Raw genomic sequence first — 27,293 nt, forward strand, 5'->3', positions numbered from 1 at the left:
ATAGCCTCATTGATTACCTAAAACTTTGCCGAGCACATCAAAAAGATCGGTCAAGCCGTTTTCAAGTTAATTTTTTGAATGTGTACAAGGTGTTTTCGCTTAGGCCCATGTCAAAAGTTAGGCTAGAGTCAAAATGGCAAACCAATGATGCAAATTATGTTTTTTGATCACAAAGAGTGTACACTGACTCCACAATCATGGGTCACAAACTAATATTTCCATTTAACCAACATGCAAAATGAAGTGACTAATTATTGTAACATAGTGACCCATATATGTGGGTTCAGTGTATATGCAAAATTTCAGAGAAATAAAAAAATACAAAAAGAAATCGACCTTTGATTTCACAGAGAATTGCTCTACGGTGTAATGACCGGATAAATCCACCTAACAGTCATAGTGCCTTTTTGTTGAACTATAAAAGATATCATAAAATCACATAAACAGATAAAAATAACATTGTTGTTATATAGATACCATAATTTTCATTAATGTGTTGCGGTCATATATGTAGAACACTGCGGTTAAAGCCGGTTTCACCATCGAAAACAGCTTATTGCAAACAAATCAGTTAAGGATAAGTGTTTAAAACATGAGTTTATGTATACACACACGCACAGACAACATCACCTCAATTCCGTCAATTCTAGCATGATTTTTGAAAACGTCGTATGTCCAAATGAGAGACTCTTTTTATTACGCTCTCTTCCACTAATATCGAAGTTAGTTTTGCATTTATTACAATATTTTCCACCTCAGCACGCTAGATGAAGCTTTTTTCTTCAGATCTCTGTCAAAATATTCGATGTAAATGTTAGTATGGATTTGTAATAATCGAAAAGAAAGTAAACAAAGAGAGCCTCTCTTTTGGACTTACGATGTTTTCAAAAATCACGCGAGAACTTCCAATCAATAATAAGGTTTCGTTGTAATCCAATAGCAACTAGGGGAAGTGTACCGGTTTTGGCCAACTTTGTGCCTATTTTGGCCAACCCTGAAAAATACATATTTTTCCAAAATAATCGATCAGTTGAAAGCAGCGTTGAATAGTGAGGGATATATCTCTTGTTGGAACTAATAAAACCCTTCCGAATTGCTTTATTTTTGGAGTTATTCGCGAAATTGGCCAAATTAGGAACATGGCCAAAACCGGTACAGTTCCCCTATGTGTACATAATTTTCAAGTTAATTCACTTTAATATTCTTCTTTTGAGTCGATGAAAGCTCGGCTAGATATTGATATCAATGCGATAAAGAATAATACGTTTGATGCTTTTTCTCAATGTATAATGTATCTCCACTCTTCAGTTAGTTTGCAGATATAAAGAGCTTCTAGAATTTCCCTATTATTTGCCAATTCTGAAGACGTCAAAACAGTACACAACAAGTTTTATGTTTCGATATAACTATTATTTCACCTGTAAAGAAATTCATTGCTACCGCCAAACATTACACTTTCCCTTTCGACTATGTAAACTGCCGTAATCTGTACGCAACATGCGATACCCGTTGTGGAAATCACGTCACGCTTCTTGGCGTTCAGCACAATATCAAAAGTTGACCATTTCCACCCTCCTGTTTGAAAACTTTCTTGCCCTCCTACTTATTATATCTCTGGCTCCAATGGTTGAATTCTTGCCGTGGGGGGATTACTTCCAGTGAAAGCTCATCGGAGTTTATGAACAAAAGTGAAAATAGGGGCAAATAAAATCCAACACTCACGTTCCAAACCGACCTTTCATAACGTCGTCGCCTTCGGTATCGTAAATTTCTTAGTGAGCAAGGCCAATTCTTTCTTTCCCTCGCAGGGGTTGAAGAAAGTTAAGGAATGTACCGGTTTAGTTTTATTGCAAGCGTTAGGCTCTATTAATCTTCATCCTTATATTACATAGTATTAGTCTCAGTCTCGAACAAGCTGCACAATCAATATAAAAAAATCAAATTTATCATACACCTTGAAGAAAAATTAAGCTGCAACCTCATATTATGACATTGGCATATTTTTTCTTGGCTAGAATTTTAATAACATGTACCCCGGATTCGAAGAAAGCATTGTTGTACACAGCACTGGTGAAACTGCCATGTGGGTGCTGATTGTCCTCGAACTTCTTCCAAGGTACGATCCAAAGGCATCCCTATCTGCACTGTTTTCTTCAATCTACTCTAGCAAGTGTACAATCTTTTCAACCAGAAGAATAGTCCTTTATAATCCTTATATTCATGCTCTAGGGATCGTATCAGCAACGGAATCTTACTCAACCATGAAATACAGGTTGAGCCAAATGAGACAAAAAAGTAAGTTCATAACAGTACCATCCCAATTTCGCTGTGCATTCGCTTCACTTTACTTCGCAAACCGAGTCGGAGCGCCACCATTACTGAAAGGGCGCCCCCGTGTGGATAGATAGACTGTATCGCTCAGGATAAGTGCCGTAGCGCAATCGTGTTTATAATTAATGAGCAGCGACGGAATAATTAAAGCGAATCTACTAAGTCTGTTTTTTGCTTCGGTGGAATGTTTCATTTAATAATCAAGTTTCTACTAGAGAACTTCTATTTTGAGTTGTCTCTCATGTATCGTAAACTAATTAGGTTAAAAAAAATAGTTCCTTCCAATCCACAGAATTGATTTGAAATTGTAGTGGTTATTAGGTTTTTGCATTAAACTTTTCAAGCAGTGCTTCAGGTAAAATCGTAGCTTGCCCAAATTTAAGCCAAATGAACAAAGAGAGGGAAAACAATAATTGTGTTTATATTTCAAGCAACAATCAAAAAGTAATAGAAAACACATTGTTTAACAACAAATCAGCGATGGAATTATTAAGAATTCACAAGCGGGTAAAGGTGCTTCCACTGCCGTGAGTGGAACAAAAATAAATAGGAAAACGAAGAAATTCACTAAAACTATTGATTTATAAGTAGTTTTAGTAAATTTCTTCGTTTTCCTATTTATTTTTGTATAAAAAAATATATATATAACACATTTGTGAAAAAGTCGACTGAAAATCCAAAATGCATCTTAGAATTTTTAAGATCTTTATATTTCTTCACGAGCTTTCAGCGGCTACGAATTTACAAAATATCTAAACTTTTATAAAATCTAATTAATTTTCTGACAAAAATATTGATCTGGCATAAAATGAAGTTAAAATACGCATCAGGTATAAAATGAAGTTGAATACTTCAGATTTAGTACTTACAACCACGGAGACGAGCCAGCCTAGGGCTGAAAGTCTCTTTAATAAAGACAAAAAAAACTTACAAGCATTTTCATACACCTATTTCTATTTCAGCATTTATTCATACATTGATAAACTATGTTCTATTATGACATAATCATGAGTATGACAATACTTGGACTGTCCATCCAGGTTACTTCATGCATAGCATTTGTCCCATTTGTCCTATCCAGTCCCGGCGTCACTGCTTGCAGCAAGTATGGCACGAAGTTTTTAGGATGGGGCTTCATCGAAGAACTAGAAGCTTATCTTGACATAATGAGAAATTATCGTGACCTGGTCTGCCACCCGTAGTTTATATAACAACCGACTATGAGTATGACTATGAGTATACGGCAGACCAATCATTAAGAAAAGTTAAGGATATCATCCTCCAATTATATTTCTCAAGAATAGCTAAATGATTGACAAAATGGCAATGAACTGATTAAATTAGAGAAGAAACATACTGATTAAAGTAACAACAAATGATTCGAATAATCTTCTAAGCAGCTACTAAAGAGTTGAAAGCCTGGATCAATAAATCCCAAGTAACAATTTCAAGGCCACATTGTTTAATGCTGCAAGATTACCTTTATTTGAAGACTTATGGCTATCTTCGAAACCGTAATAAAACGCTCAATAAATCCACAAATATGTAAAATGCCTCATGAGCTTATTAGTGGTCTATTGATTATCCTGAGAACTCCAGTAAAACCAAGTTTAGAAACTATCATAAAGACGGATGTTTGGTCATAGACTTGTCTAGACGCATAACCTAAAAAAACTTATTAGTTTTCAATAGGTTTATAATGGCATTGTACAAGAACATAATGTTTATTTTGGATGTCATGAAATATGGTCATTCAAATTACCAATAACAAATGAATCATTTGTTTTAAAAATTGCATATATCAATTTTACATTCAGTTGGCACTGAATCTTTCGATTTCTTCGATACCGATCAATAGTTTTTGGCAAAATTCAACAGCCTGGGGCACTTCCAGTGCGAAAACTGTAAGCAGTTCTCCATTATCCCATTTCAAAGTGTAGCTTCTCAAACAAACGATACAAATATCATACATTCCTGAACAAAAAAAAATGTTTTCGTTTTTATTGCCAGGACACGTATTATTGGACGAGGATTCAGGATTTTGGCCAAATATGTTACATATGCATTTTCTCAAACAAACAAATGTTTTTTGGTTCAATCAAAGGTAATTGCCTATTTCCGGGGATTAAACCACCCGACTTGGACGTTAATTTACAATGTTATGAAAACTTATATGTGAATATGTACGTTATGTGGAAGATATTGATTTGAAAAATGTATTGGAGGTAACCACTTTCCCTTCGATGGGACTCGAACCCATGACCCTACAGTACGCTAGACTGGTGCTTTAACCAACTAAGCTACGAAGGACCTCCGTCGGCCTTCGCAGCCTAGCGGCTACTGAACGAGCTCGAGATTCCCAAATTGGACGCATAGTCAAATCACTCGCAATCCATTTATCAAGCCAATACTTCCACATGTGTATTGTACACGTCCACATTAGAGGAGCGTGAGTATTTAGAATGTCTGGCGGCTATACACATTCTTCATCAGCAACGGTACTGATCAAGTGAGGTTGTGTAAGCTATTTGCCAGTCGGTCGTCAAGCTCAGACCCGACCGCATTGCGTAGGCAAGAGCACGCAACTCAAGTTCAGTTCAATCAAAGGTAATTGCCTATTTCCGGGGATTAAACCACCCGACTTGGACGTTAATTTACAATGTTATGAAAACTCATATGTGAATATGTACGTTATGTGGAAGATATTGATTTGAAAAATGTATTGGAGGTAACCACTTTCCCTTCGATGGGACTCGAACCCATGACCCTACAGTACGCTAGACTGGTGCTTTAACCAACTAAGCTACGAAGGACCTCCGTCGGCCTTCGTACAATACACATGTGGAAGTATTGGCTTGATAAATGGATTGCGAGTGATTTGACTATGCGTCCAATTTGGGAATCTCGAGCTCGTTCAGTAGCCGCTAGGTTGCGAAGGCCGACGGAGGTCCTTCGTAGCTTAGTTGGTTAAAGCACCAGTCTAGCGTACTGTAGGGTCATGGGTTCGAGTCCCATCGAAGGGAAAGTGGTTACCTCCAATACATTTTTCAAATCAATATCTTCCACATAACGTACATATTCACATATGAGTTTTCATAACAAATGTTTTTTATCAAAATGTTTCTGTTACTTGATCCCCAAATAATCTCAACAAAGAAAACATGAAACACAATATTTTTAATTGATAATTCGCATATTCAATTTATGAGTTCAGTGCGAGTTGGCTCTTGTTTCGGACGGCAGAACAATCGCGCGATTTGCCGAAATTTTGTGTTTTGCATTGCGCGGCCGGTAATAAAGTTAATTTGTTCAGTGCGTGTTGGCTCTTGTTTCGGACGGCAGAACAATCGCACGATTCGCCAAAATTTTGTGTTTTGCATTGCGCGGCCGGTAATAAAGTTAATCAGTTCAGTGCGTGTTGGCTCTTGTTTCGGACAGCAGAACGATCACGAGATCTGCCGAGATATTGTGTTTTGCATTGCGCGGCCGTCGGTCAGTGCCTGTTTTGTCGTGTTTCTGCTCAGTAAGCAGATAGTTCGCGCGGCCGAGTGAGTCAACAATTGGTGCGTGATCGGACGTGGTTCAGGTAGGATTTAGAACATTCGTAAAATCCACGGTATACAGAAAACAAGGTAGGCTCGTTAGAAAAATGACACTTCGAATGTGACGCATATTTTATCGCCACATGTTGGAGTACAAAAGTAAGCATGCTGTGACCGTATAGCATCGTCTCGGTCCATCTTCTGCGAAGATAGCAGTGACGTCACATGTTTACATTCAAACTGAATGTTTACATACGTGATGAGCCTGCCTTGTTTTTTGTATGCCGTGCGTAAAATCCAAGTTTTTGGTTATGATTTTAATGTGCGGTGAATAAGTGTGCGGTTGAACGTGTTTTGTATATAATGCGAAACATTTGTAAAATCCAGGTTACTTTGTCCTCCTTTGGACGGTTCGTAAGTAAATTGATGAATATATTTTATTATTTTTTCAGCATATACTGTTATTGACAAACGCTCTATATTGTCGAATAGAGCTCCCTATTATGCACCTTACCCACTAACACAAATTTTCCTTCCCGAGACATCTATGAAGGTTGAATGGGTTCCCTGCATCTTCACTAGTAGATGTTGAACTAACATTCCTTCCCTTCCTTCCGTGATTGTAAGGACGTGGCCAGGTATACAACTGCTACTGTATAGGAAAAGGTACTAATCCCAAGTACCAATTTGCGACAATATACAGTAGATTGCTCAATTGAGCATTGTATAGCCACCCACGATTTGTACAATCACATATGCTATGCTATGCTATGCTATAATTCGCATATTTAATATATTATTGATTATTAACAATAAAATTCATTGGTCAAATTCCAATAGTAAAAATAGAATACATTAATGGAACGTGTCATTTATTTCCGGGAAATTAAAATGGTATACACATGAATACGAAACGAATGGTTTGAAATGTTCTACTGCTGATGCTGGAAGCATAAGTTCTATTCAAATGACCGTGGACTCCTAGTAGTTTGACCGCTTTTAATTTGAAACCCGTTGAATTGAACATTGTTCAAATTGTCATTCAAACGTCATTCAGCACGTGGGTTGGCAAAAATTTAAATTAAACATCGTGAAATGGAACACATAATCAAAACAAGCAGCAAAAAGTAAATTAAACCCGTTTATTTGAATGAAGTACCGTTCAAATTTCATTTGTTTCTATTCCCTCTCTTCTCACAGCACTAGTCATAAAAGAAGATTTTGAATGGAGTTATTACTTTCAATTGTATTATTCAATGAACTAATAATGAAATAATATAGATCCATATGGATCATATATGAGAAAGTATAGTTTGTGGAAATATGAGTTAAAAATATCAATACATGTTAAATTCTACAGGCCTTTACTGGAATTAGAAAACGTTTCAATTATATGAAATTATTCATAACTGTAAAAATGCTAACTGAACATTAAGTTGAAAAGCAGGCCATGCTCCAGTTGGAATGTAGAACCATCGCATGAAGAAGATCTAATCGTAAGGAACCGCAACTTTCAGCAAAACACTTATTATTTTTGAAAACTCTGCAAATTATATTTTGGCCGTCAAACTGCCCACAGTGTAGCATCCAAACTGGTATTGATAGAATTGATTTTATGTCAGTTTTACGCTGCATTTCACGATGAGTTTCAAATCTTAAAGCATAAGAAATGTTTTGTTGTGAATAGCCTTAAATTTGGGGCCCTCCTTAGCCGTGCGGTAAGATGCGCGGCAACAAAGCAAGACCATGCTGAGGGTGATTGGGTTCGATTCCCGGTGTCTAGACAATTTTCGGATTGGAAATTGTCTCGACTACCCTGGGCATAAAAGTATCATCGTGTTAGCCTCATGTTATACGAATGCGGAAATAGTAACATGGCTTAGAAACCTCGCAGTTAATAACTGTGGAAGTGCTTAATGAACACTAAGCTGCGAGGCGGCTCTGTCCCAGTGAGGGTTGTAATGCCAACGAAGAAGAAGAAGAAGAAGAAACCATAAATTAGAATATTACGACGGCGAGCTATAATAAACTGATTTTCTTACCTGGTTTCACCAGAAATGCAAACGCGCATAAAAATTGTAAGCACGTGAACGCATTCTGAGGCATCTAATTTCCGATGATTGGATAAGATTTGTCATCCATGTCCATTTAAGTTTTGTTTATTTTCATTCTTCCATTTCTACAATTTACCTTTTTCTCCAAAACAATAACAAAAAGCTCCACGGGAAAGAAATTCCGTTTCTTTGACAACGGTTTTATGGCAGCTTTATGAAGACGTTCTCAAAAGTGAACCACTTGGTCATAACATAATCTTATAGTGGTCATCAAGAGGATGTCATGTAGAGCTTAGTTTGATTGCTAGTCTTGAAAATTGCTCTCCAAAATCGCTAATAGAGTATAATGAAACTCGAAATGTTACTTGGGATAAGTATTATACTGGAGTCGCTTTTAAGATCTTTTTTACGTGGGTTGCTTTTTACGCAATTTATCATCGTGGATTTTGGGATTTGATTTTTTTACGCGGATTTTCGAATTTACATGTTTATGTGTTACGTGTTTTCTCGTAAAGTTGTTTACATTATTGCAAATACCCTCTAGAGGAATAATAATTTACACTAATAGGAATATTTATAACACTATGCTTTATAAAAACATTTTGTTTTGCGATGATTCGTTCAAATATTTCTCCTATTTTATTTCCAATGTCGCAAAACGGAGTTATTCCATTTTTCAACTTTTAAGAATTGTTTTGGTACCCTAATATACGTTTGGCACTAACATAATTGTACGTTACCCAAACAACAAGAAAGATGTTTTTCTTTCTGCATTTTTCTATTCTTCATTATTTTGTTTTTTTTTTTATTTATAAATAAAGTTCATCACTTTTTCTTTCTGTAATCATGGATTGCAATCCGCAAAAAGACGGACATAAAAGTGTTGGCTTGAGGAATGGATCGCTAGTGATTTGACTATGCGTCCAATTTGGGAATCTCGAGCTCGTTCAGTAGCCGCTAAGTTGCGAAGGCCGACGGAGGTCCTTCGTATCTTAGTTGGTTAAAGCACCAGTCTAGCGTACTGTAGGTTCATGGGTTCGAGTCCCATCGAAAGGAAAGTGGTTACCTCTAATACATTTTCCAAATCAATATCTTCCACATAACGTACATATTCACATATGAGTTTTCATAACATTGTAAAATAACTGTCTTCTTGTGATCTATATATGTTAAAAGTCTCATGATTTTGTTATTGGTTAAAGGTGAAACCATGATAAATGTATGTAATTAGTAGTTGTAAGAATCTTTCAACGGCTTCTATCAGAGAACACACACACGAAATAAGCTCATAGTAGAAGTAAACGTAATGAACGTAATAAAAATAGAGTCGAAAGATATCGCAAGCGAGCAACAAGTATGAAATTTTTATTTATATATTCGATTAAGTTGAAAACCGGAATACGGGACTAGCGAAGTTGGGTTTTTCTTGCAATCCGTACGTTAAACCTAACTTCGCTAGTGGCGCGCTAGTCTAATTAGGACCTAATTAGACTAGCGCACTACTAGCGAAGTTAGGTTTAACTTAAGGATTGCGAGAAAAATCCAACTTCGCTAGTCCCCCATTTCGGTTTTCAACTTGACTAGCGATATAAAAGTTGAAATAGTGCAGAGTGCCATCAGAGAGCAATATTAATTATTATGTTGCCTAATGTCCACCCAGGAACGGTTTGGCGATGTAATAAGTATTTATTCAATGCGCTTCGTCAATTTGCTATTATTATACACTATTATTGACACTTGATTAAATGACATATGTGTTGAATTACTTTGGAAGCAATTTCAATGAAAAGCCCTTTCATTTACTTTAATGATGTATTGATATTTTAGAAACTTATCAAGGTCTCACCATATATTACACTCACTTCTCACCTCTTGGTTCTGCTTTTCTCAATATTCACTTCATACTTCTCACTTCCACCTATTACATCTCTTTCCCCACTACTCACTTTCAACATCTTATTTGTCAGCGTGATTTGAGATGCTTCGAACACTTTTCAATATTCAATTCCCACTTCTCTCTTCACACATAGGGTAGAATACGGCATTGGCAGGGTGCGACCGTTGTTGGCACCCTCAACAATATTTGCGTTTTCCAGCAAACATACACTATTTATGAACATAATTTTGATTCAATCACACAATTTCAAGTCTAAGCTTTCATTTGAATAAATTGTTTGTGTAATAGTAGCAAGATTTGATGAGTTAATCACCGAAACAAATTTGCACCTACGAAATCCTTGCCGTTTTTGCATTGCCAAAGAAAGCAGCGCACGAAAAGCAAACTGCTACTTACTTTGCTGGATCGCCTGTTCCGCCTCTTAAGCGCGTATGACACGACAAACTAAGTACGTATACTACTTTTTACACTTTATCACCACTTGATTATCACCACAAAGAGCAAATTTATGCAATATTTGCTCTATGTTTCACTAAATAAAATCGGGACTGTTTGTTTTCTTTGACAGCAGCAAACTTCGGAGTAGAGCGAGAGAATGTGTTTGTGAGCATATCAAACACACGCTAAAAATACCACGCACAATTCTATATCATTTGATTTTAGCAAAACTGCGAACAAAATATCCGGCGTTGCATTTATTTTGAATAAGTGTTAAAATACGAATGCTTCTATTCAGATTTTTACGCAGACCATGAATTATATCAATAGGATAGCAACACCGTATATATTTAAACCCTTATGTGGCTGACAGGACCGTTTTCCTTTTGCATCTTCAATACTTTCCAAGCTCATAAAAAAATCATAACCATTCCTGTTCCTACATAGCGCATTTCAACCATAAATAAATGCCTACTTTTAGGGTATTATCTATTATTCAACTGTAGTGTAAGAATGGGGTGGCTCCAGCGGCTAGATAGGATAGTGCTGCCCATTATTCAACATAATATTATGAAGACTCGCGAATATATTGTTAATATACTATACTACCAGAATCGACGTGCTTCGTTTCACCTAAAATTGATTAATTATATTTTTTTTACATTATTTAAAAGACGGTTAACCCTTTATAAGGCAGACGAATCTAAACAATAAATTAACAAAAACAACAATAGGACACAATGTTGACATGGTATTAAACTCAAATGTATGTTTGTTATACATTAAACAGTTCAGAAACATTGAAAAATTGGTGGCAATATAGTTGCCACTGCCCGCGAAGCGGGACAACATTGGTGGCAATATAGTTGCCATTGCCCGGCAAGCGGGAAAACAGGCAACAACAAAAATATAAAAAGATTTTTAAAAATTTGGGTTTACGTAGAACCAGTCAAATCAAGGTACGTTACATTTTTTAGTGAAGAGTCCTATTCAGAAAACGCATTATAAGTGAAAAAAAAAATTTCGCGTTTTTTTCTCCCAAGGGGAGACCCTTGGGAAAAAAACACAATTTCGTAAAAAATCCAAAAACCAAATATACAGAAAGGCAAAGCTTTTTTCACGCTAATCACGTAGTAATCTAACACAGGAGATTCAAAATAATTGATACCAACGGAAAAATATATCTTTGTCGTTTTTTTAACGAATTATAACTGAAAATCCTTCTTCCACTGAAACTTACGATCTGTTCGTAAAAAACTGTTCTCAAATTGACATTTCAATTTTTTTATGGCTCAAATTCATCTGGGGTGTTACTAGGAAGCAAATAAAGTCACTACATGTGATATAATAAGTAGAGCTCTTGTTAATAAATAGAAAAACATATTATTTGTTAGTGGCAATATAGCTGCCACTGCCTTAAAGGGTTAAGTATTCGAAATTAGTAAATTTTCGATTAAAGCAGAAATTTGTACTTTATTTATATGGGAGTCCCCCTTCCAGCAGAGGAAGGGTCTAATACCATCATAAGAATCTTCATCGTTCCCAAAAACCTCTACATACAAATGTTCAAGCCGTTTCCTAGTCTATAAGGGCAGACAGACAAAAATTTATTCTTATGTATATAGATTTGGTTTTACGTAGTTTACGTCGAGCGGTCGTGTCATGTACACAACCACTATGTTTTTTTTTATGAAAAAAACATATCATGTAAAAACCGCAAAGAGCAAGTTGTATATTTGAAACTGGTTGATAGACTTTTACTTACGCGTGTAGACTCTAAGGCATTACAAAAGACAAAAGATGTAAATCTTGGCAGCGGACAAAAAGCATATAAATTTCCTTCTCCAAAATGGCCAACTTCATTCAAATAGTTTTAAAAAGGTAAAAGTTATGAAAATGTCAATATCTGGGTACACGGGTACCCTATCTGCCATTCACGTCTGTTTTTTGTTGGCCGCATAAGGGTTAAAATTGTTTTACAATGTGTTTAAATGCTTTTGCCTATCTATCTACATGACATAAAATTGATGCCAAGGCTATTAATGTTTTGTTTTAATCCAGTTTTGATAAACAATAAAGTTTGTTCCAAAATTGAGTGACGCGAGATGAGCGTGCGGCCGATTAATATGAATGAATTTTACTACTGGAGGATATAAACAACTAGCATTTGGCACCAATACATTACCAGTTTTCTACTTCCATGTCTAGTTGCTAAAGGGAGCAAATTCATTGCTGATAATAGAAATTGCTATGCCAATAGAAGAAATGTTGACCTGTTACTTTATATTTAATTTACTGAGTTTGTGGTAAAAGCTGTTATATTTAGTGATCACCAATCATCAAAGAAAGAGCATACAAATGTATACCAGTACAGTTTAACCTGTGTTTTAGTGTAATTATTCATTATTTTTATCATTCAATTTGGCGAATGTCTTAGACTGCCAAGAATAGGTATTTTCCCCTACTTAATAAAGACGCAAATTTGAACTACATGCTATGCGGTATTCAGTCAAATGACTCCAAACGGGTGCGTATGTGCGCAAAACACGTCGCTTAGTTTTCAAGCACTTATCCTTAACCGATATGATCCCAACATCTTGTGCGGCATTCTATGCAGAATCCTGCCTCATTGTATTCTAATTAAAATTGGCCATACTGGACTATGGACTCAACGGTTTTGGCCAAATTACATTTTTATTGGCTAAACAAAGAGCAATCTTTATGGATCTTTAGACCGTTATGGTTTATTTTTTACGGATATCAACCTCTAAACTTTTTAGGTTAGATTCATTTTAATTGAAAACTATTCCACATTCTTCTGCTTTCCTTGGGGCGCAAAACAATTATTTCACCAAGGGCCTGCTACTACACATTATTTCTCCATTTTACTGCTCGGTATTGTCGAAAACTACGTTCAAATCCTCATATACAATTCAATCAATAGTTACTGAATATATTCTACGTATTTTATAATGTGTTCAGTGCACCAGTCAACATAACATAAGAAGTAGAGTTTTGCATTAATAGGCTTTCAACCATTTCCACAATAATAATTAAATGCTTTTCATTCAATGTAAATAGAAGCTTTTCATGGAGATGTGCAAATAAAATCCAGTATTACGTTGTATGCTTTATTTTTCAGAACGTTCAATAGCTTTGGGCATTTTCATGGATGCCCCAGTAGGTACCTAGCACCACAATCATGCAGCTATGCGATCAATTTTGCACTATTTATGGAATACATATAAAGACATACATAGATTGATGCATCATTTCCCCGAACAGCACATCTGTTGATACTCCACCGATGATAGGTATCGGGAAAAGGACTATTTCAGAAGTAAGCTATTGCGCTTCGCAAAAATAATTCCAAACATCAATTCCAGTCAGTTCTAACTAGCTGAATTGTAATCCACAAGTTAACACAAAAAGTTATGAGCAATGAGTAAAAAATTTCATTGGGTTCATAATTTATGCCGATAATGCGACCCTTGTTGGAAGTGTCCGTTTTACCCTATCCTCCACGTTATTCATTTATTAGCTAGCGTTGCTATCTGACATTGAACATCATCAGGCACCCTTTAAATTTCATGAATAAATTAGCGGCATCCTTTGACTCCTTTTTCAAAGGCCTCTCAACAGCTAATGTGTCTGTTCAACTTCGCTGTCTATTCAGATACGAAAGCGACGGCTTTCAATGGGTTCCATAACACGTTGTAATGAGTCGTAAAACAAAGAGCCCAGGATCAATTGACAATAAAAAGCACAAGTAATCAACCCCATAGAGTGACGTTCATGAGTCCCAGTGGCAGACAAAGTTGCTGAAATTTTCTCTTTAATAAATATTTTCCTATTCAGATTTCTGTTTTGGCTACCATTCATATTGGGGCATTCAGTGCTTGTTTTCTTTGGAAAGGAATTCATAATAGTCATAACAAACTAACATATCACAGCTCCTCAGAAGATAGCTGAACCGACGAAATCTTGTTTAACTTTTCAAAAGGACCTAAGTAACATTTTTTTCATGAATTAATTTGAATAGCGCAATCAACAGAACAACATGAAAGCTTTTTATTGCAGTACTCAAATTAATTCACGATAAAAATGTTACTTAGGTCCTTTTGAAAAGTTAAGCGAGAAATATTCAGTCAGTTATCATATCAAACCACAGCAGAATATACTTAGTAAATAGTAAATTCTATATTGTTTGTCTTCTTTATTAAATGAAAAATATTATGATTGTTTGATCGTCGAGAACGCAAGTTCGTGTAAACGCCAATACTCTGTATAGCCCAAAAATATAATTTCATTCATGACATTTTCGTATTTAGAATCCAAAGAAAGAATTGATGGTACATCGTGAAGAAGAAGATTACAGTAAAGTATAATCAGTGAATCACAATATGTAGGATATGCTGACTAACGCGTGATTTATGAAGTGCTTCCAACAAAGTTTCTTCTTGGTATTTCGGTTTCAACAGCTGCTGTATTGTACCAGCACTGTATCAAATGAACAAGCAATCGACAAACTTTCTAAAAGTTTAGTCGAAGCAAGGTTGTACGTTTGGTCCGATGTTTGATGGAAGCACAGTGATTGCATAGTTAGTGAAGCATAGTAAGATTGACACTGAATACAGGAGTGCGAATAAAAGTAGCATTTCGAGCTATCAAAAAACAACATATTTCATTAGTATATGACGCTATGCTATATTTGAGCTCAATCAGTCATTGCTAGGGGTACCTCCAATCGATCACAGGTTATGAAATTTCTAGACTTTTTTTAAATATTTTATGAAAATAAAGTATTCGACATGAGAAAAGTAGTTTAAGGTGCAACGACCCCACCAAAACGTTACAATTAAGGACAATTCTACAGGAAATCAAAATTAAAAGCATTCGTATTTTCATGGGCACCCCATTCAAAACGGAAGCCATGCACAACTTTCGTCGCAGCATACGTGGGGAAATATAAATAACAGATGTGCTTGGCTTCTGTTTTGAATGGGGTGCCCTTGAAAACGCGTGAAAATTTAGTTTTGGATTACAAGAGGCTTGTCCTTTAGTTTTAAAGGAAAAATTGACCCAGTTATTGGCATAGCATAGCATATAAAATTGTACAAATCGTGGGTGACTGTACAATGCTTAATTGAGCAATCTACTGTATATTGTCGCAAATTGGTACTCGCAATTTGTAGCTTTTCCTATACAGTATCAGTTGTATAGCTGGCCACGTCCTTACAATCGCGGAAATCAGGGAAGGAATGTTAGTTCAACATCTACTAGTGAAGATGAAGGGGACCCATACAACTTTCATAGATGTATCGGGAACGAAAATTTGTGTTAGTGGGTATAGTGAATAATAAGGAGTTCTATTCGACAATATAGAGCGTTTGGATCAATATCTTAGTATATGCTGGAAAAATATTATTGTACCGCTCATAAGAAAATCTACTCCTCCGCTTGTTTTGTTTTATCTTCTTCTTCTTCTTATTGGCTTTACATACCCCCTCCCCACTGGGACATTGCCGCCTCGCCGCTTAGTGTTCATTCAGCACTTCCACAGTTATTAAACGCGAGGTTTCTAAGCCAAGTTACCATTTTTGCTTTCATATATCACGAGGATACTTTCATCCCCAGGGAAGTTGAGACAATTTCCGAACCGAAATAAGTGCCGCTTATTTTTAATCGCAACAAAAAATGAGCGCCAAATAGTCACTTAACAAAAACATTCCTCCAAAAAACAGCTGATTTGACATTTTAAAAAATTCGACCGTCATGTGGTGGAATGTGGCCATGAATGGTTTGATAGCACGTGCTATTTGTACTGCGTATAAATTTTCCACATCTATGAAAATCTCGAAATGTATATGGGAATACTCGTTGGGCCACATATTTCGGAATCCGTAAGATCTAGAAAGCTTCCGTCTTCTACAATTTTGTTCAGGAGGCCAAAAGCATACTGCCGCAGATCATATTTTCTTAGAACTCGACCGCTTGGCGGCGCTAGTGTATATGGGAATACTCGTTGGGCCAAATATTTCGGAATCCGTATGAATTACAAAGTGGTCGTCTTCTACATAATTGTTCAGAAGGTCAAAACCATACTGTAATATTATTTCGAGACTCATCCGCTTGGTGGCACTGATTTAGATGTGTTATGCATAGTTGATACATTGTCTTGGAAACTGGAAGACTTGGAAAAGTGTATATCTTCTACAAACTTTTATGGGAGCTCGAAGCCATTATGGTGACGATCGGATAAGTTCGGAATTTATCCGCTTGGCGACGCTAATTCAAATGATTTATACATAGTGGATATTTTATCTTGGAAATTGAAAGACTTGGAAAGTATCTATTTTCTACAAACTTTTATGCAAGCTCAAAGTCATAATGTTAAATACTTTATAAGTTTGGAATTTATCTGCTTGAAGGAATATTAGTTAGCACAAACGAAAACCATAAACCACTAGGTATATATTTCAGTCACATTCACGTCACATAGGTGAATATTTTTTCATCGTTTTTTTTTCATTTGATGATACATTCAATAGTACTATTTCTATAGAAAAAAAAATCAACTAAGATTTACCTTCCTACAATGCCCTAAAAAAATCACACAGGTGTTCGGGCCATATCGACCCGTATTTGAATTGACAATATCTTAGGCATTTTTCAATCAAATTTACATGTTTATACACCCAAAATAATCGTTTCGATGGTAAACCCAAACTTTTGGCCGAGATTTTATATGTTTTTCGACGACTTATTCTAATTGAATGTTTGAATGTTAAAATGGCCTATTTTCCATAAGTACCATTGAAATGGGTACTTTAATGACCTTCATGCAACCCAAATAGTAACTTAAAAAAGTATTGCAGTAGTTTGAAAAAGATGATTTTTTCAGCATGAGTTATACGACAAGCCATGTTGGATAAATACTACGAATGCTAAAAAATCGAGTTTTGCAACGAGTCGCACACACTATTTTTTGTATTGACGAAAATTGGGTTTTTACCCAAAACTTATATTTTGTGGGGGCAAAACAAAAAATTTCGAAAACTTTAAAGGATTTACAAAACATTTCTTAACAGGAGTGTTTTGTTTTTTCTTTTCATTATAATATTTGTTTTTTATTATAACCCCTCCCTTCCTTCCTTGACCTTTCCCGGTCATCAAGGCATATCAAAATTTCAACTTAATTGAATCAATGGTTGTTATTTCAAATAACGAGTGTAATAACTAGATAATTCGATGAAAATGTATCTTTGACTAGTTAAATTTCATATCAAATTTATAACAACATTAGAAACCCCTGTCATAAGACGAGTTTATACAATCCCATTGAATTCCACCACTTAATTGTATCTTGACAGATACGTATTTCGACCTCAACAGTAAGGCCGTCTTCAGTGTCTCGTACTTGACTCGACTTGAAGAAAATGATCGCAGCTTACACTATTTATACTATGCGTAGGTATAATAATTTATCTAGGTATGTACTTATCTTATTACGGTGCTTATTTCTACTCGCTTGATGCGCTTAATGCTTAGGTATAAACTTGAAGAGCCAGGAGCTACCATTTCCTTGATCTTTATTCAACAACCGCGTTTGTACCTGTCGGTAGATTTCCAAGCTCTCAGCAACATCAAGCTCCTGCCTCTTCAAGTTTATACCTAAGCATTAAGCGCATCAAGCGAGTAGAAATAAGCACCGTAATAAGATAAGTACCTAGATAAATTATTATACCTACGCATAGTATAAATAGTGTAAGCTGCGATCATTTTCTTCAAGTCGAGTCAAGTACTAGACACTGAAGACGGCCTTACTGTTGAGGTCGAAATACGTATCTGTCAAGATACAATTAAGTGGTGGAATTCAATGGGATTGTATAAACTCGTCTTATGACAGGTGAAAACATTCCACTAAAAAGCTCAAAATAATTTTCTTAACATTAGAAACGTCGTTTTTTTAATATGCTCATTTGTAAACAAAATCGCAGGTAACCACCTTCAGTATAACTGATCAACGTTCAATATACATAGCAGAATTGGCTACATTACCGATAAGAATCCATCGGATTGTTATCCAAAATGTAGACAACTACCTTTGATGTAAATTTTACTACCGAATAATTGTATCAGCCTCTGCTATAGTTATGTTATGACTAGAGGGATTTTTGTTATAGGTTTTGTATACACGGTTCGAGGCCGCATCTCTCCATCCACGAATGCGCTTCACGCTCGCCAAGTCGTTTTGCACCTGGTCTGCCCACCTCGCTCGCTGCGCTGAGCGTCTCGTATTTGTCCTGCCCATCGTACCTTTCCGGCTTTAGCTACCTTCTAAATACTGGGTTCGCCGTAGAGCTGGGCGAGCTCGTGATTCATTCTTCGCCACCACACACCGTCTTCTTGTACACCGCCAAAGATGGTCCTAAGCACCCGTCTCTCAAATACTCCGAGTGCTTGCAAGTCCTCCTCAAGCATTGTCCATGTTTCATGTCCTTAGAGGACTACCGGTTTTATCAGCGTCTTGTGCATGACACATTTGATGCGGCGGTGAATCTTTTTTGATCGCAGTTTCTTCTGGAGCCCGACTTCCATAGCATGTACTTTGTCTTTGATACATTCACCACTAGTCTAACTTTTCCGTGTTGAACTTAATGTAACGTTAAAAAAACACATGAATAAAGCTTTAGAAAATAGTATAACTTTTGTTGCTTTACGTTTCAGGCGGGTGTACAGTTCTGCAACCAAATATTCGGCCGACAAATTGACTGGATCTGTTGAAAATCCTACCCCGGCTGTTACACCCGGCTCTCCGCATGACACCTTCTAGCAATGTTGAACAACAGGCACAACAACAACAGGCGGTATTTACTGTCGTATGCCGCCTTGAAATCAATGAACAGATGGCGTTCGGACCTGGTATTCACGGCATTTTTGAAGGATTTGTCGTACAGTAAAGGTCTGGTCCGTTGTCGAGCGGCCGCACAGAAAGACCAATCTTCAAAAAGACGGTCAATAACCATTTTTTCAAAATGATCCAAATTGATAACTTGAGACATGGGTTGTTAGTAGAATACTTGACGATGATGTAAATATAGTTTTAAGTCATTTTATTCGGGTGGATCTTACCTTTACAGTCAATACAAGTTGAGCATGTTGTCGATTTTTAATTCTGTTAAATCTTGTAACATTTATCTCACTGTTTCATTGTGTTGACCACAACGTATACATCGCCCAAACCTATTATATTAGGCACCATTACAAAGTGTAGCCCTGAAACTAATAAAGCCACGCTTAAACGTTGGTAAATTAGTTTTGATCGCGCAGAAAGTACTCGCTCTTTATTATGTATAAAATTATTATTGTATTATCTTCCAGCTGTGTTCATTGTAAAATTCAAAAGGGTACCCATCGGTACCCATCAATGAAATTCACACTGAAGCTTAATTTTTTTTGTCAGGAATCCAATCCTGAAGAAATTAGGTTCCGCCACCCTCCGCCCGCTCAGTTATTTCGGTTTTACTGACGGTGGTCCTTTCGCTCTTGCCAATCAATTTTGATAAGTGCAGCAACGCACACTTGTATTCACTTCTCTTTCTATTTCTCATTTGCCCCAATGCAATGGTGTAACATCAGCTTAAAATTGTCTAGGGGTCGTACAGTTATTACGAGAGCATTTTTTTCTGGGGTTTTCAACTCCCCCTCCCTAATATAAGATTTCTTCCATACAAATGTTTTTTTATTTGTATGGTTCGTAAAGAAAACGATAGAAGCCACCACCCTCCCCCATAAGTGCTTACGTAATATGTGTACGCCCTCCCTAGCACCATTTGTTCTTGGCTCACGCATACTTTTGTTAAGGAAATCCCACGTGATCATTAGTTCTTACAGGCTCCTGCGCTCTGAGATTTTGAAAATATTGATAATGAAAGTAGGATAAACTATCAAGTCATGTTATGTCTAGTCGCAATCGATAATTTCGGAAGAAGATTTTATTTTATCCCTTACTTTTAATTTTCCAAACTTACTCTGTAAGAATATCATGAGTTTTTTACATGAATCGTAATATCAAGTAACAACTTGCGCCTCTACAGCTTTACTTAGTTTAGGGACGAAACAAAACCTATTCCATATGTTTACAATTTCCAACAATAAAAAATAATCGTTAGTTAATCGGTAATTAAATACCTGTGGAAATGCTCATAGAAACTCTACATTGGCGGTGCCAGCCATTGATATTTGTTGGGACACCACTTGGTGCAAGCACGTTGTCTTAGAGAACTATAGCGTGCTTGCGACGACTGGTGCCCCACCTCTCGCTCCGGTAGTGGAACTCTAGCTTACGGGTCGGTGATACCGGGAAGATAAACCATCTATTCAATGAAAAATCACAATATGTGGCCTGCTAGACCATTTTATTCACTTCTAACATTTATGAGCGTCTTTTTTGGAATTGGTCCCACTGTGGGCCGTCAACGGAGCCGGCTTGATAACCTCCCTCGAACTCATTCACTAATGGTGACAGAAGTCGGAAGATGATCTGGGACATCACTTTGCAGGCGGCATTAAGGATGGTGATCGCTCGAAAGTTCTCACACTCCAGCTTGTCGCCTTTCTTGTAGATGGGGCATCCCAAGTAACAGTTTTATTCCGCTCTAGAATTTTTTTTTATGTCTTTATTTGTGTGTTTTTTTAAATTTTACATTAAGTTCAACACAAAAAACTCTAGAAATGGTTTTCAAGATTGAATTACAAGAACTGACAATAAAACCCATTACTACAGGATTACCTTCTGATGACCACTATAAGAGTAAGATATGTCCAAATCTAGAGAGTTCCATCTAGATTACCACTATAAACCTCTTATAAGAGTATATAAAAATCCTTTTCAAGCCGTCCACAAAAAAGGGAATTTGGCTGCGGCAGCTGTCAAAAATTTGCTTTGAAAAAAAAGAAACAAAATCTTGGAAACAACTAATAACAAATTAAAGAGTTGATGAAAATCATGATGAGGATGACTACAAAATAATACTTTTTTAAGCTTTTTTTCAATGTACTTTCATGGAAATGAGGTGCGCGCTCAATTTCATGGTGAAAGCTATTGCAAAAATGAGATTAAGCGCTACGCGCCCGCAAAATAATATAGTTTTGGGCAAGGAATTTAAAATTATTATAATATCAATAACGTAAATCTTCACTAAACTAATTGATATTACACCCAGATATGTTTCTTTTTAAATATCCTTTACCAAAAACGTGTCTTTTGCGGCGAAAACACCGTCTAATCATAAATTCCAGTGATAAATTTCACTGACTTGAAGATGGTTCTCCATTTCCAACATGGCCGTCATAGATTTAGATCAGAAAAATGTTGCTCTTATTAAACACCGTTATAAACCCTTCGCAATGTAAATATTCTTATTGGGGTTATTCATTTGACCACATTACGACCTAAAATTATGGCTTTGATCAAGCTTTGAAAATTGGACTTATTATGCTCTTCGTTACAACCGTAGAGCTGCTAACAAGACCAGTCGGCATTTGACGTTTGAAGCTTTTCGAACAGATTTATTAGAGGTTTATTGATAGCAATAAGATCGCCAATAAATCTGAGCAACTAGCCATGGTGACTGCTGTCATAAATCCACTATAAGAATTAAATAAATCTAATCAGCACGAAAATTGTTACTTGGGATATTACCCCTTCCTTCCACTCTACCGGTAGCTGTTCAGTTTCCCAGATTCTGACTATCAGTTTGTGCAGGCAAGTGGCCAGCTTTTCCTGGCTCATCTGCTGTTTTATTGGTCTTTAGCTGTTGGATGGCATCCTTAACTTCCCTCAAGGTGGGGGCTGGTTGGCTTCCATCATCCGCTGAACGGAATCTCAAAAGGATTCGGCTCAAATGGAATCGGATCGGAATCATAAATAGATTTGGTTCAGAATCCCATAAGCATTCGACTCAGAATCCCATGAGGATTCTGGTCGAAATCTTCAAAGGGCTCGATTAGGAATCCCAACAGGACACGATTCGAAATCGCGAAAGGTTCGGAGTCCCTAACCAACCTCTAAAGGTTTCGGTTCGGAATCTCCAAAAAAAACGGTTCAGAGTCGCAAAAGAATTCGGTTCAGAATAGCAAAAGGACTCGCTTCAGAGTCGCAAAAACATCCGACTCGGAATCCCAAATAAATTAGATTCGAAATCCCAAAAAAAAAAAATTGATCGGTCCCAAACAATTCGGGATCTTAAAAAGATTCGGTTCGGAATCCTGAAAGCATTGGGTTCAAATCCCATTAGGATTCGGTTCGGAATCTGCAAATAATTCGATTAGGAATCCCGAAAACATTCGTTTCAAAATCCCCTAAGGGATTAAGTTCGTGATCCCAAACGGATTGGATTCTGAATTTTGACAAAATTAGGTAATTTCGATTTGGAATTTAAAAAAAAATCAGTTTATGATTCCGACAGGGTTTGGTGTGGAATCCTAGAAAAAAGCAGTTTGGATTCCCAAAACGAATCGGGTTGGCTCAGAATTCCAAACGAATTCGGTTTTGAATCCCAGAGGATTCGGTTCGGAATTACAAATATTAAATTTATTCTGATTTTGATTGAAATCCCAAAAAGATTTGAATCGGATGCTGTGTTGAACTTAATCCTAGAATTGAAAAAAACACATAAATAAAGTTAAAAAAAAATCGAATCGTTATCGTGTAAGAAAAAAAGATTCCCAAAAGGGATTTTTTCCGAATCCAAAAAGGATTCAGATCGGAATTCTAAAAATATGCGGTTCGCAATCCCCAAAAGTGTTCGGAATTCCAAAAGGATTCGGAATCATAAAAAGAATCGTTTTGAAATTCCGACAAGATTAGAGTCGAAATTCCCAAAAGGACTCGGAAATCCAAACGAATTCGTTTCGAAATCCCAAATCGAATCGGTTCGTAATCCTGACAAGATTCGGTTCGGAATCCTAAATAGATTCAGTTCAAAATCCCATAAGGATTCGGTTCGGAATCTCCAAAGGGTTCGATTAGGAATCCCAACAACACCCGTCTCGGAATCATAAAAGGATTCGGTTCGGAATCATGAAAGGATTCGGTTCGGAATCCCAAAAGGATTCGGCTCGGAATCTCAAAAGGATTCGGTTGGGAATCCCAAAAGGATTCAGTTCTGAATCCCAAAGCTATTCGTTTCGCAATCCCAAAAGGATTCCGATCGGTGTCCCAAGAATATTTGGTTTGGAATCCCAAAAGGATTCGGTTCAGGATCTCAAAAGGAATTTGATTCACTTTCCGTACAACAAGTCTGGGCTGCGCCTTTAAGTTTTTGTTTCGTGTTAGCATTTGCTCAATGTTGGTAATAATGTGCAAATGTGTTTAGTTGTAAGCTGTAAAGTTGAAAGGATACAACCTGAAATGTGTATTCATCGTTTTTTACAAACCTTGAGCAAAAGCATCTTCCGTCATTTGTAACTAAATTATTTAATTACATTTCACATAAAAACGTAATCACTCAAATCAAAATGGTTCATGCAAAATAGATTTTTTTTTTAATGTTATGCAATTCAAGCAAACACACATGGAAGCGTATTGCTGCAAAACGAATCACCATTTATTTATTTTCATCAATAATTTTTCAAGGCAAGTTTCGATTGAACCTGACTTACTGAACGCAAGCCGGTGTTACCTCAAGCTGGCACGAGATTCAATCATTGGCGTAACTGATTGATCTCCAATGATACGCTTCACAGCTTCGCAAGTAGTATCCATCATTCACAATTTTCATATCGCGCAAAGTCTATAATCCATAGCAATGAATGTCTGAAAAAGGGTGCTTAACCATTTCGTCTTAATTGTGTAAGCCGACAGCAATGGATGCTAACAAATTCTTAAAATATATAAAATAAAATAAATTAACGAATGATTTTTACTTCATTTTGTACTTACACATTTATAAAAAAAAAAGATTTTTCTCAAAATAGCTAATATAGCATTGCCAGCTTCTTACCCTACATTGAAATAAAACGTTACGCGTTTCCAAGGTGAACCAGCCTGACTAACTGGAAGGCTTAGTCATAAACTCAGAAGTGAAAATAAGACTGTGCGAAGGTGAAATGAAAATTTCACAGCCGAAAACGCAACCCATAAAATCTATTTTATATTGGCAGTTGCGCAATCCAAAGCCATTCCATGAAAAGCGTATCAGATAGTAGAAACGTTCCTAAGCTAAATTGCTTCAAGCATCACGGAGATAAGAAATTGGGTAATTATAATACAATAAATCTACAAAAATATAATTTATCAAATTGTTTGGTTGGTATTTACTTAACATTCGTTTGAGTTATCAAAAACACATTTGTGTTCAGCTAACTATTTGCAGGGTTTTGGCAATCATCAATTTTACTGAGATCTCGACAGAAATATAAGCTCTGAGCTCTGTTAAGTGAATCTTGACTAAAGTTACTGAGATCACGATAAAAAAAATCGTGTCTAAAGAGGGAATACGCTCAAGAGTGATAAGATATATCTCGGGTACTTATTCAAAAGGACGTATGTGATTTTGTAAACAAAGATTCAAACGTCGATTTGACGAATCTGATAGCACTCCCACGCAAACCATCACCACAGACAGGTAGGGGAAGCCTTCGGCTACCTGTTGGTGGTGTTGGTTTGCGTGGGAGTGCCATCAGATTGGACAAATCGACGTTTGAATCTTTGTTTACAAAATCTCATACGTCATTTTGAATAAGTACCCGAGATATGTGGTTCTACTTTTTGTAATGAAATAACCTTTCGGTGAACATTATTGCCACTGACTGAATAAATCATTGTTTCAATCTAAACTCTTAACAGATTCGGAAGAATGCACATGCACAATATTATGAAAACTCAGTTTATGGATAAAGAGTTGAAATATGAATTATGTCTAACGCCCAATAAATCCTCCAGGTTAAACTAGTGAGGTCTATTTTAAGAAAAACATATACCTTTACTTTTAATTTTTTATTTTTGATACTTTTTACTTTTAATTATGACATATGAACTATAACAAATATGTTGTTCGGAATTTCAAGCATGACATCAAACATATGACTCAACTGGATATGTATTTTGAATTGAGGGACATGAATTTGGCACCCCATGGTTTCCCTTATCTGTAATGTTCCGTATCAGAAAGGAAAAAATTGACCTATGGTACCAAGATTTTTTTTTCAGTCAGCCAGAAAGTGAAAGCCATGTTTTCACATAGTGATATGCATTGCATACATCATGAAAGTGGCTGATATAATCGGTTATTTGGCATCATATGCCTTGTAATAAATTAGCAGTAAGCAATTATCTCTTACGAATGCATAGTTTGACCATGATTGAATGTTTGAAAACTATCACATGTAACAAATCGAGTTTTGGTGTAAAATTGATTATCGAAAGAGGAATGAAAAATATATTACAAGCTTGCAGAAAAAGTTAGGATAGACCAGTAGCAACGATGGCCAATGCTGATGAACACAGATGTGATGAACGAACTTGTGAGTTTTTTTTTATGATTGGTGGCACAGGTGTTCAATGACGTACCTTGAAAGCTTGGCGAAATTTGTTGCTCATGATGTTGTAGAGCAGCGGGTTGATGCAGGTGGACAGGTAGTACAATATGCCGGAGATGTAAGTGGTAATCACGAACAACTTCAGCACCAGCGGATCGGTGGGCTGATGGTCCTTGTCGACACCGTAAATGTAGACCAGCCGTTGTGCGTGGAATGGTGCCCAGCAGATGAAGAATGCAACCACCACTGCAACTGTAAGGGAAAAAAGCAAAAAGCAGAATAGCATGAAACGGAATGCTGTCTGGAATATTTTTGCGAGTTACATTTGAAATTGAGGCAACTAGAAGCAGAGGGGTATAAGTGGAATTTTGGTAAAATTGTTGTTAGAAAAATGATGGAGGTGGTTCGACTTATGTTGATATATCGGAACTTCTAACGGCGTTGCAGTCTTGGATAATCGAAAACGAAGAAGACTCGAAATAGAGTCGAAACGTGAGAAAAAATCTAAAACCTTTGTTTTGGTTATACAAGAATGCAACGCAGTTAGAAGTTCCGCTGGAGTGAGATATGGCAAAAAAAAATATTACATACGCCTTTAATTATAAATGTGATAAGAAAAGAAAACATATAATTTTTACACCTTTATATAATTTGTACGAAGCAATCAATAATTGGGAAATTATCAGGACCACTATTATGCACCCAAAATAAATTGAAAAAAAAAAATGAAACAGCATGCCATACCTGCGAGAGTTCTTACGATCTTCAAATATCTTTGCTTGATTCTAGTAGCAAATACTAGTTCAATAAAATCTAATTAAATCTTTAATAGTTTCAATCAGTTCCTATTCACTTCAAAATATGTTATCAACATGCTCTCAGTTGTACCTACCACGGAGCTAATGATCGTTTAATAACCTTTCAGGGTTTTCATGAATTCCTAAGAATCTGAAAGATTGTTTAGTTAACTCCGCACTTTGAATTTTTATGATTTTTTATTGGATTTCATGGAGACTTTCAAAAACTTTCATAAATATTTAGATAGAGATAGAGAATTTTCTCCACTTTCCATGTAAAACATCGATCATAATATATAATACACTAATTGAACGTAAAGCCTACGTGCGCATTACCGGAACATCGTTCAGACCGCATCGTGCTTTCGTGCTGTGCGGTTCTTTCTCTCTTTGCGGAAGGAAGTTTTTAATACTACCCGAAGCTATTTTAATTTCAACGGTGCTTCTTAGCGCTATTTGTACCCACCGATCCCGTTACGATCTTTGCAAGGACCCGTGCCTTCGTTTTACGTTGGACCCGTTTGCGGAAGTAAAATTCCGGCAAGCGGTGGTAATCCTGCAGGGACACCGTTCTGGGAAAAAACCTCTTAGAAGGTCACGTCTCCACGCTCAGCAATGAGCATTAATAAAAACAAGAGGAAGGGGGAGTCTCTGAATTCTCCACTTCCTTCAAAGAAACAAGGTTTCA

General features: G+C 36.5%; 1 protein-coding gene across 10 annotated transcripts in view; it reads right to left on the bottom strand.

Moving 5' to 3' along the window:
- The window catches only part of LOC134217381 (pyrokinin-1 receptor-like), a 213,823-nt gene that overhangs the window by 23,390 nt on the left and 163,140 nt on the right, over nucleotides 1-27,293 (bottom strand). For all 10 annotated transcript variants that reach the window (XM_062696120.1, XM_062696119.1, XM_062696123.1 and 7 more), the window contains one exon: nucleotides 25,840-26,060. In XM_062696120.1, the coding sequence (XP_062552104.1) occupies nucleotides 25,840-26,060 (221 nt within the window). The remainder of the gene's footprint in view (nucleotides 1-25,839; nucleotides 26,061-27,293) is intronic.

The sequence above is a fragment of the Armigeres subalbatus genome, chromosome 2 (assembly GCF_024139115.2).
Source record: "Armigeres subalbatus isolate Guangzhou_Male chromosome 2, GZ_Asu_2, whole genome shotgun sequence".
Lineage (NCBI taxonomy): Eukaryota > Metazoa > Arthropoda > Insecta > Diptera > Culicidae > Armigeres > Armigeres subalbatus.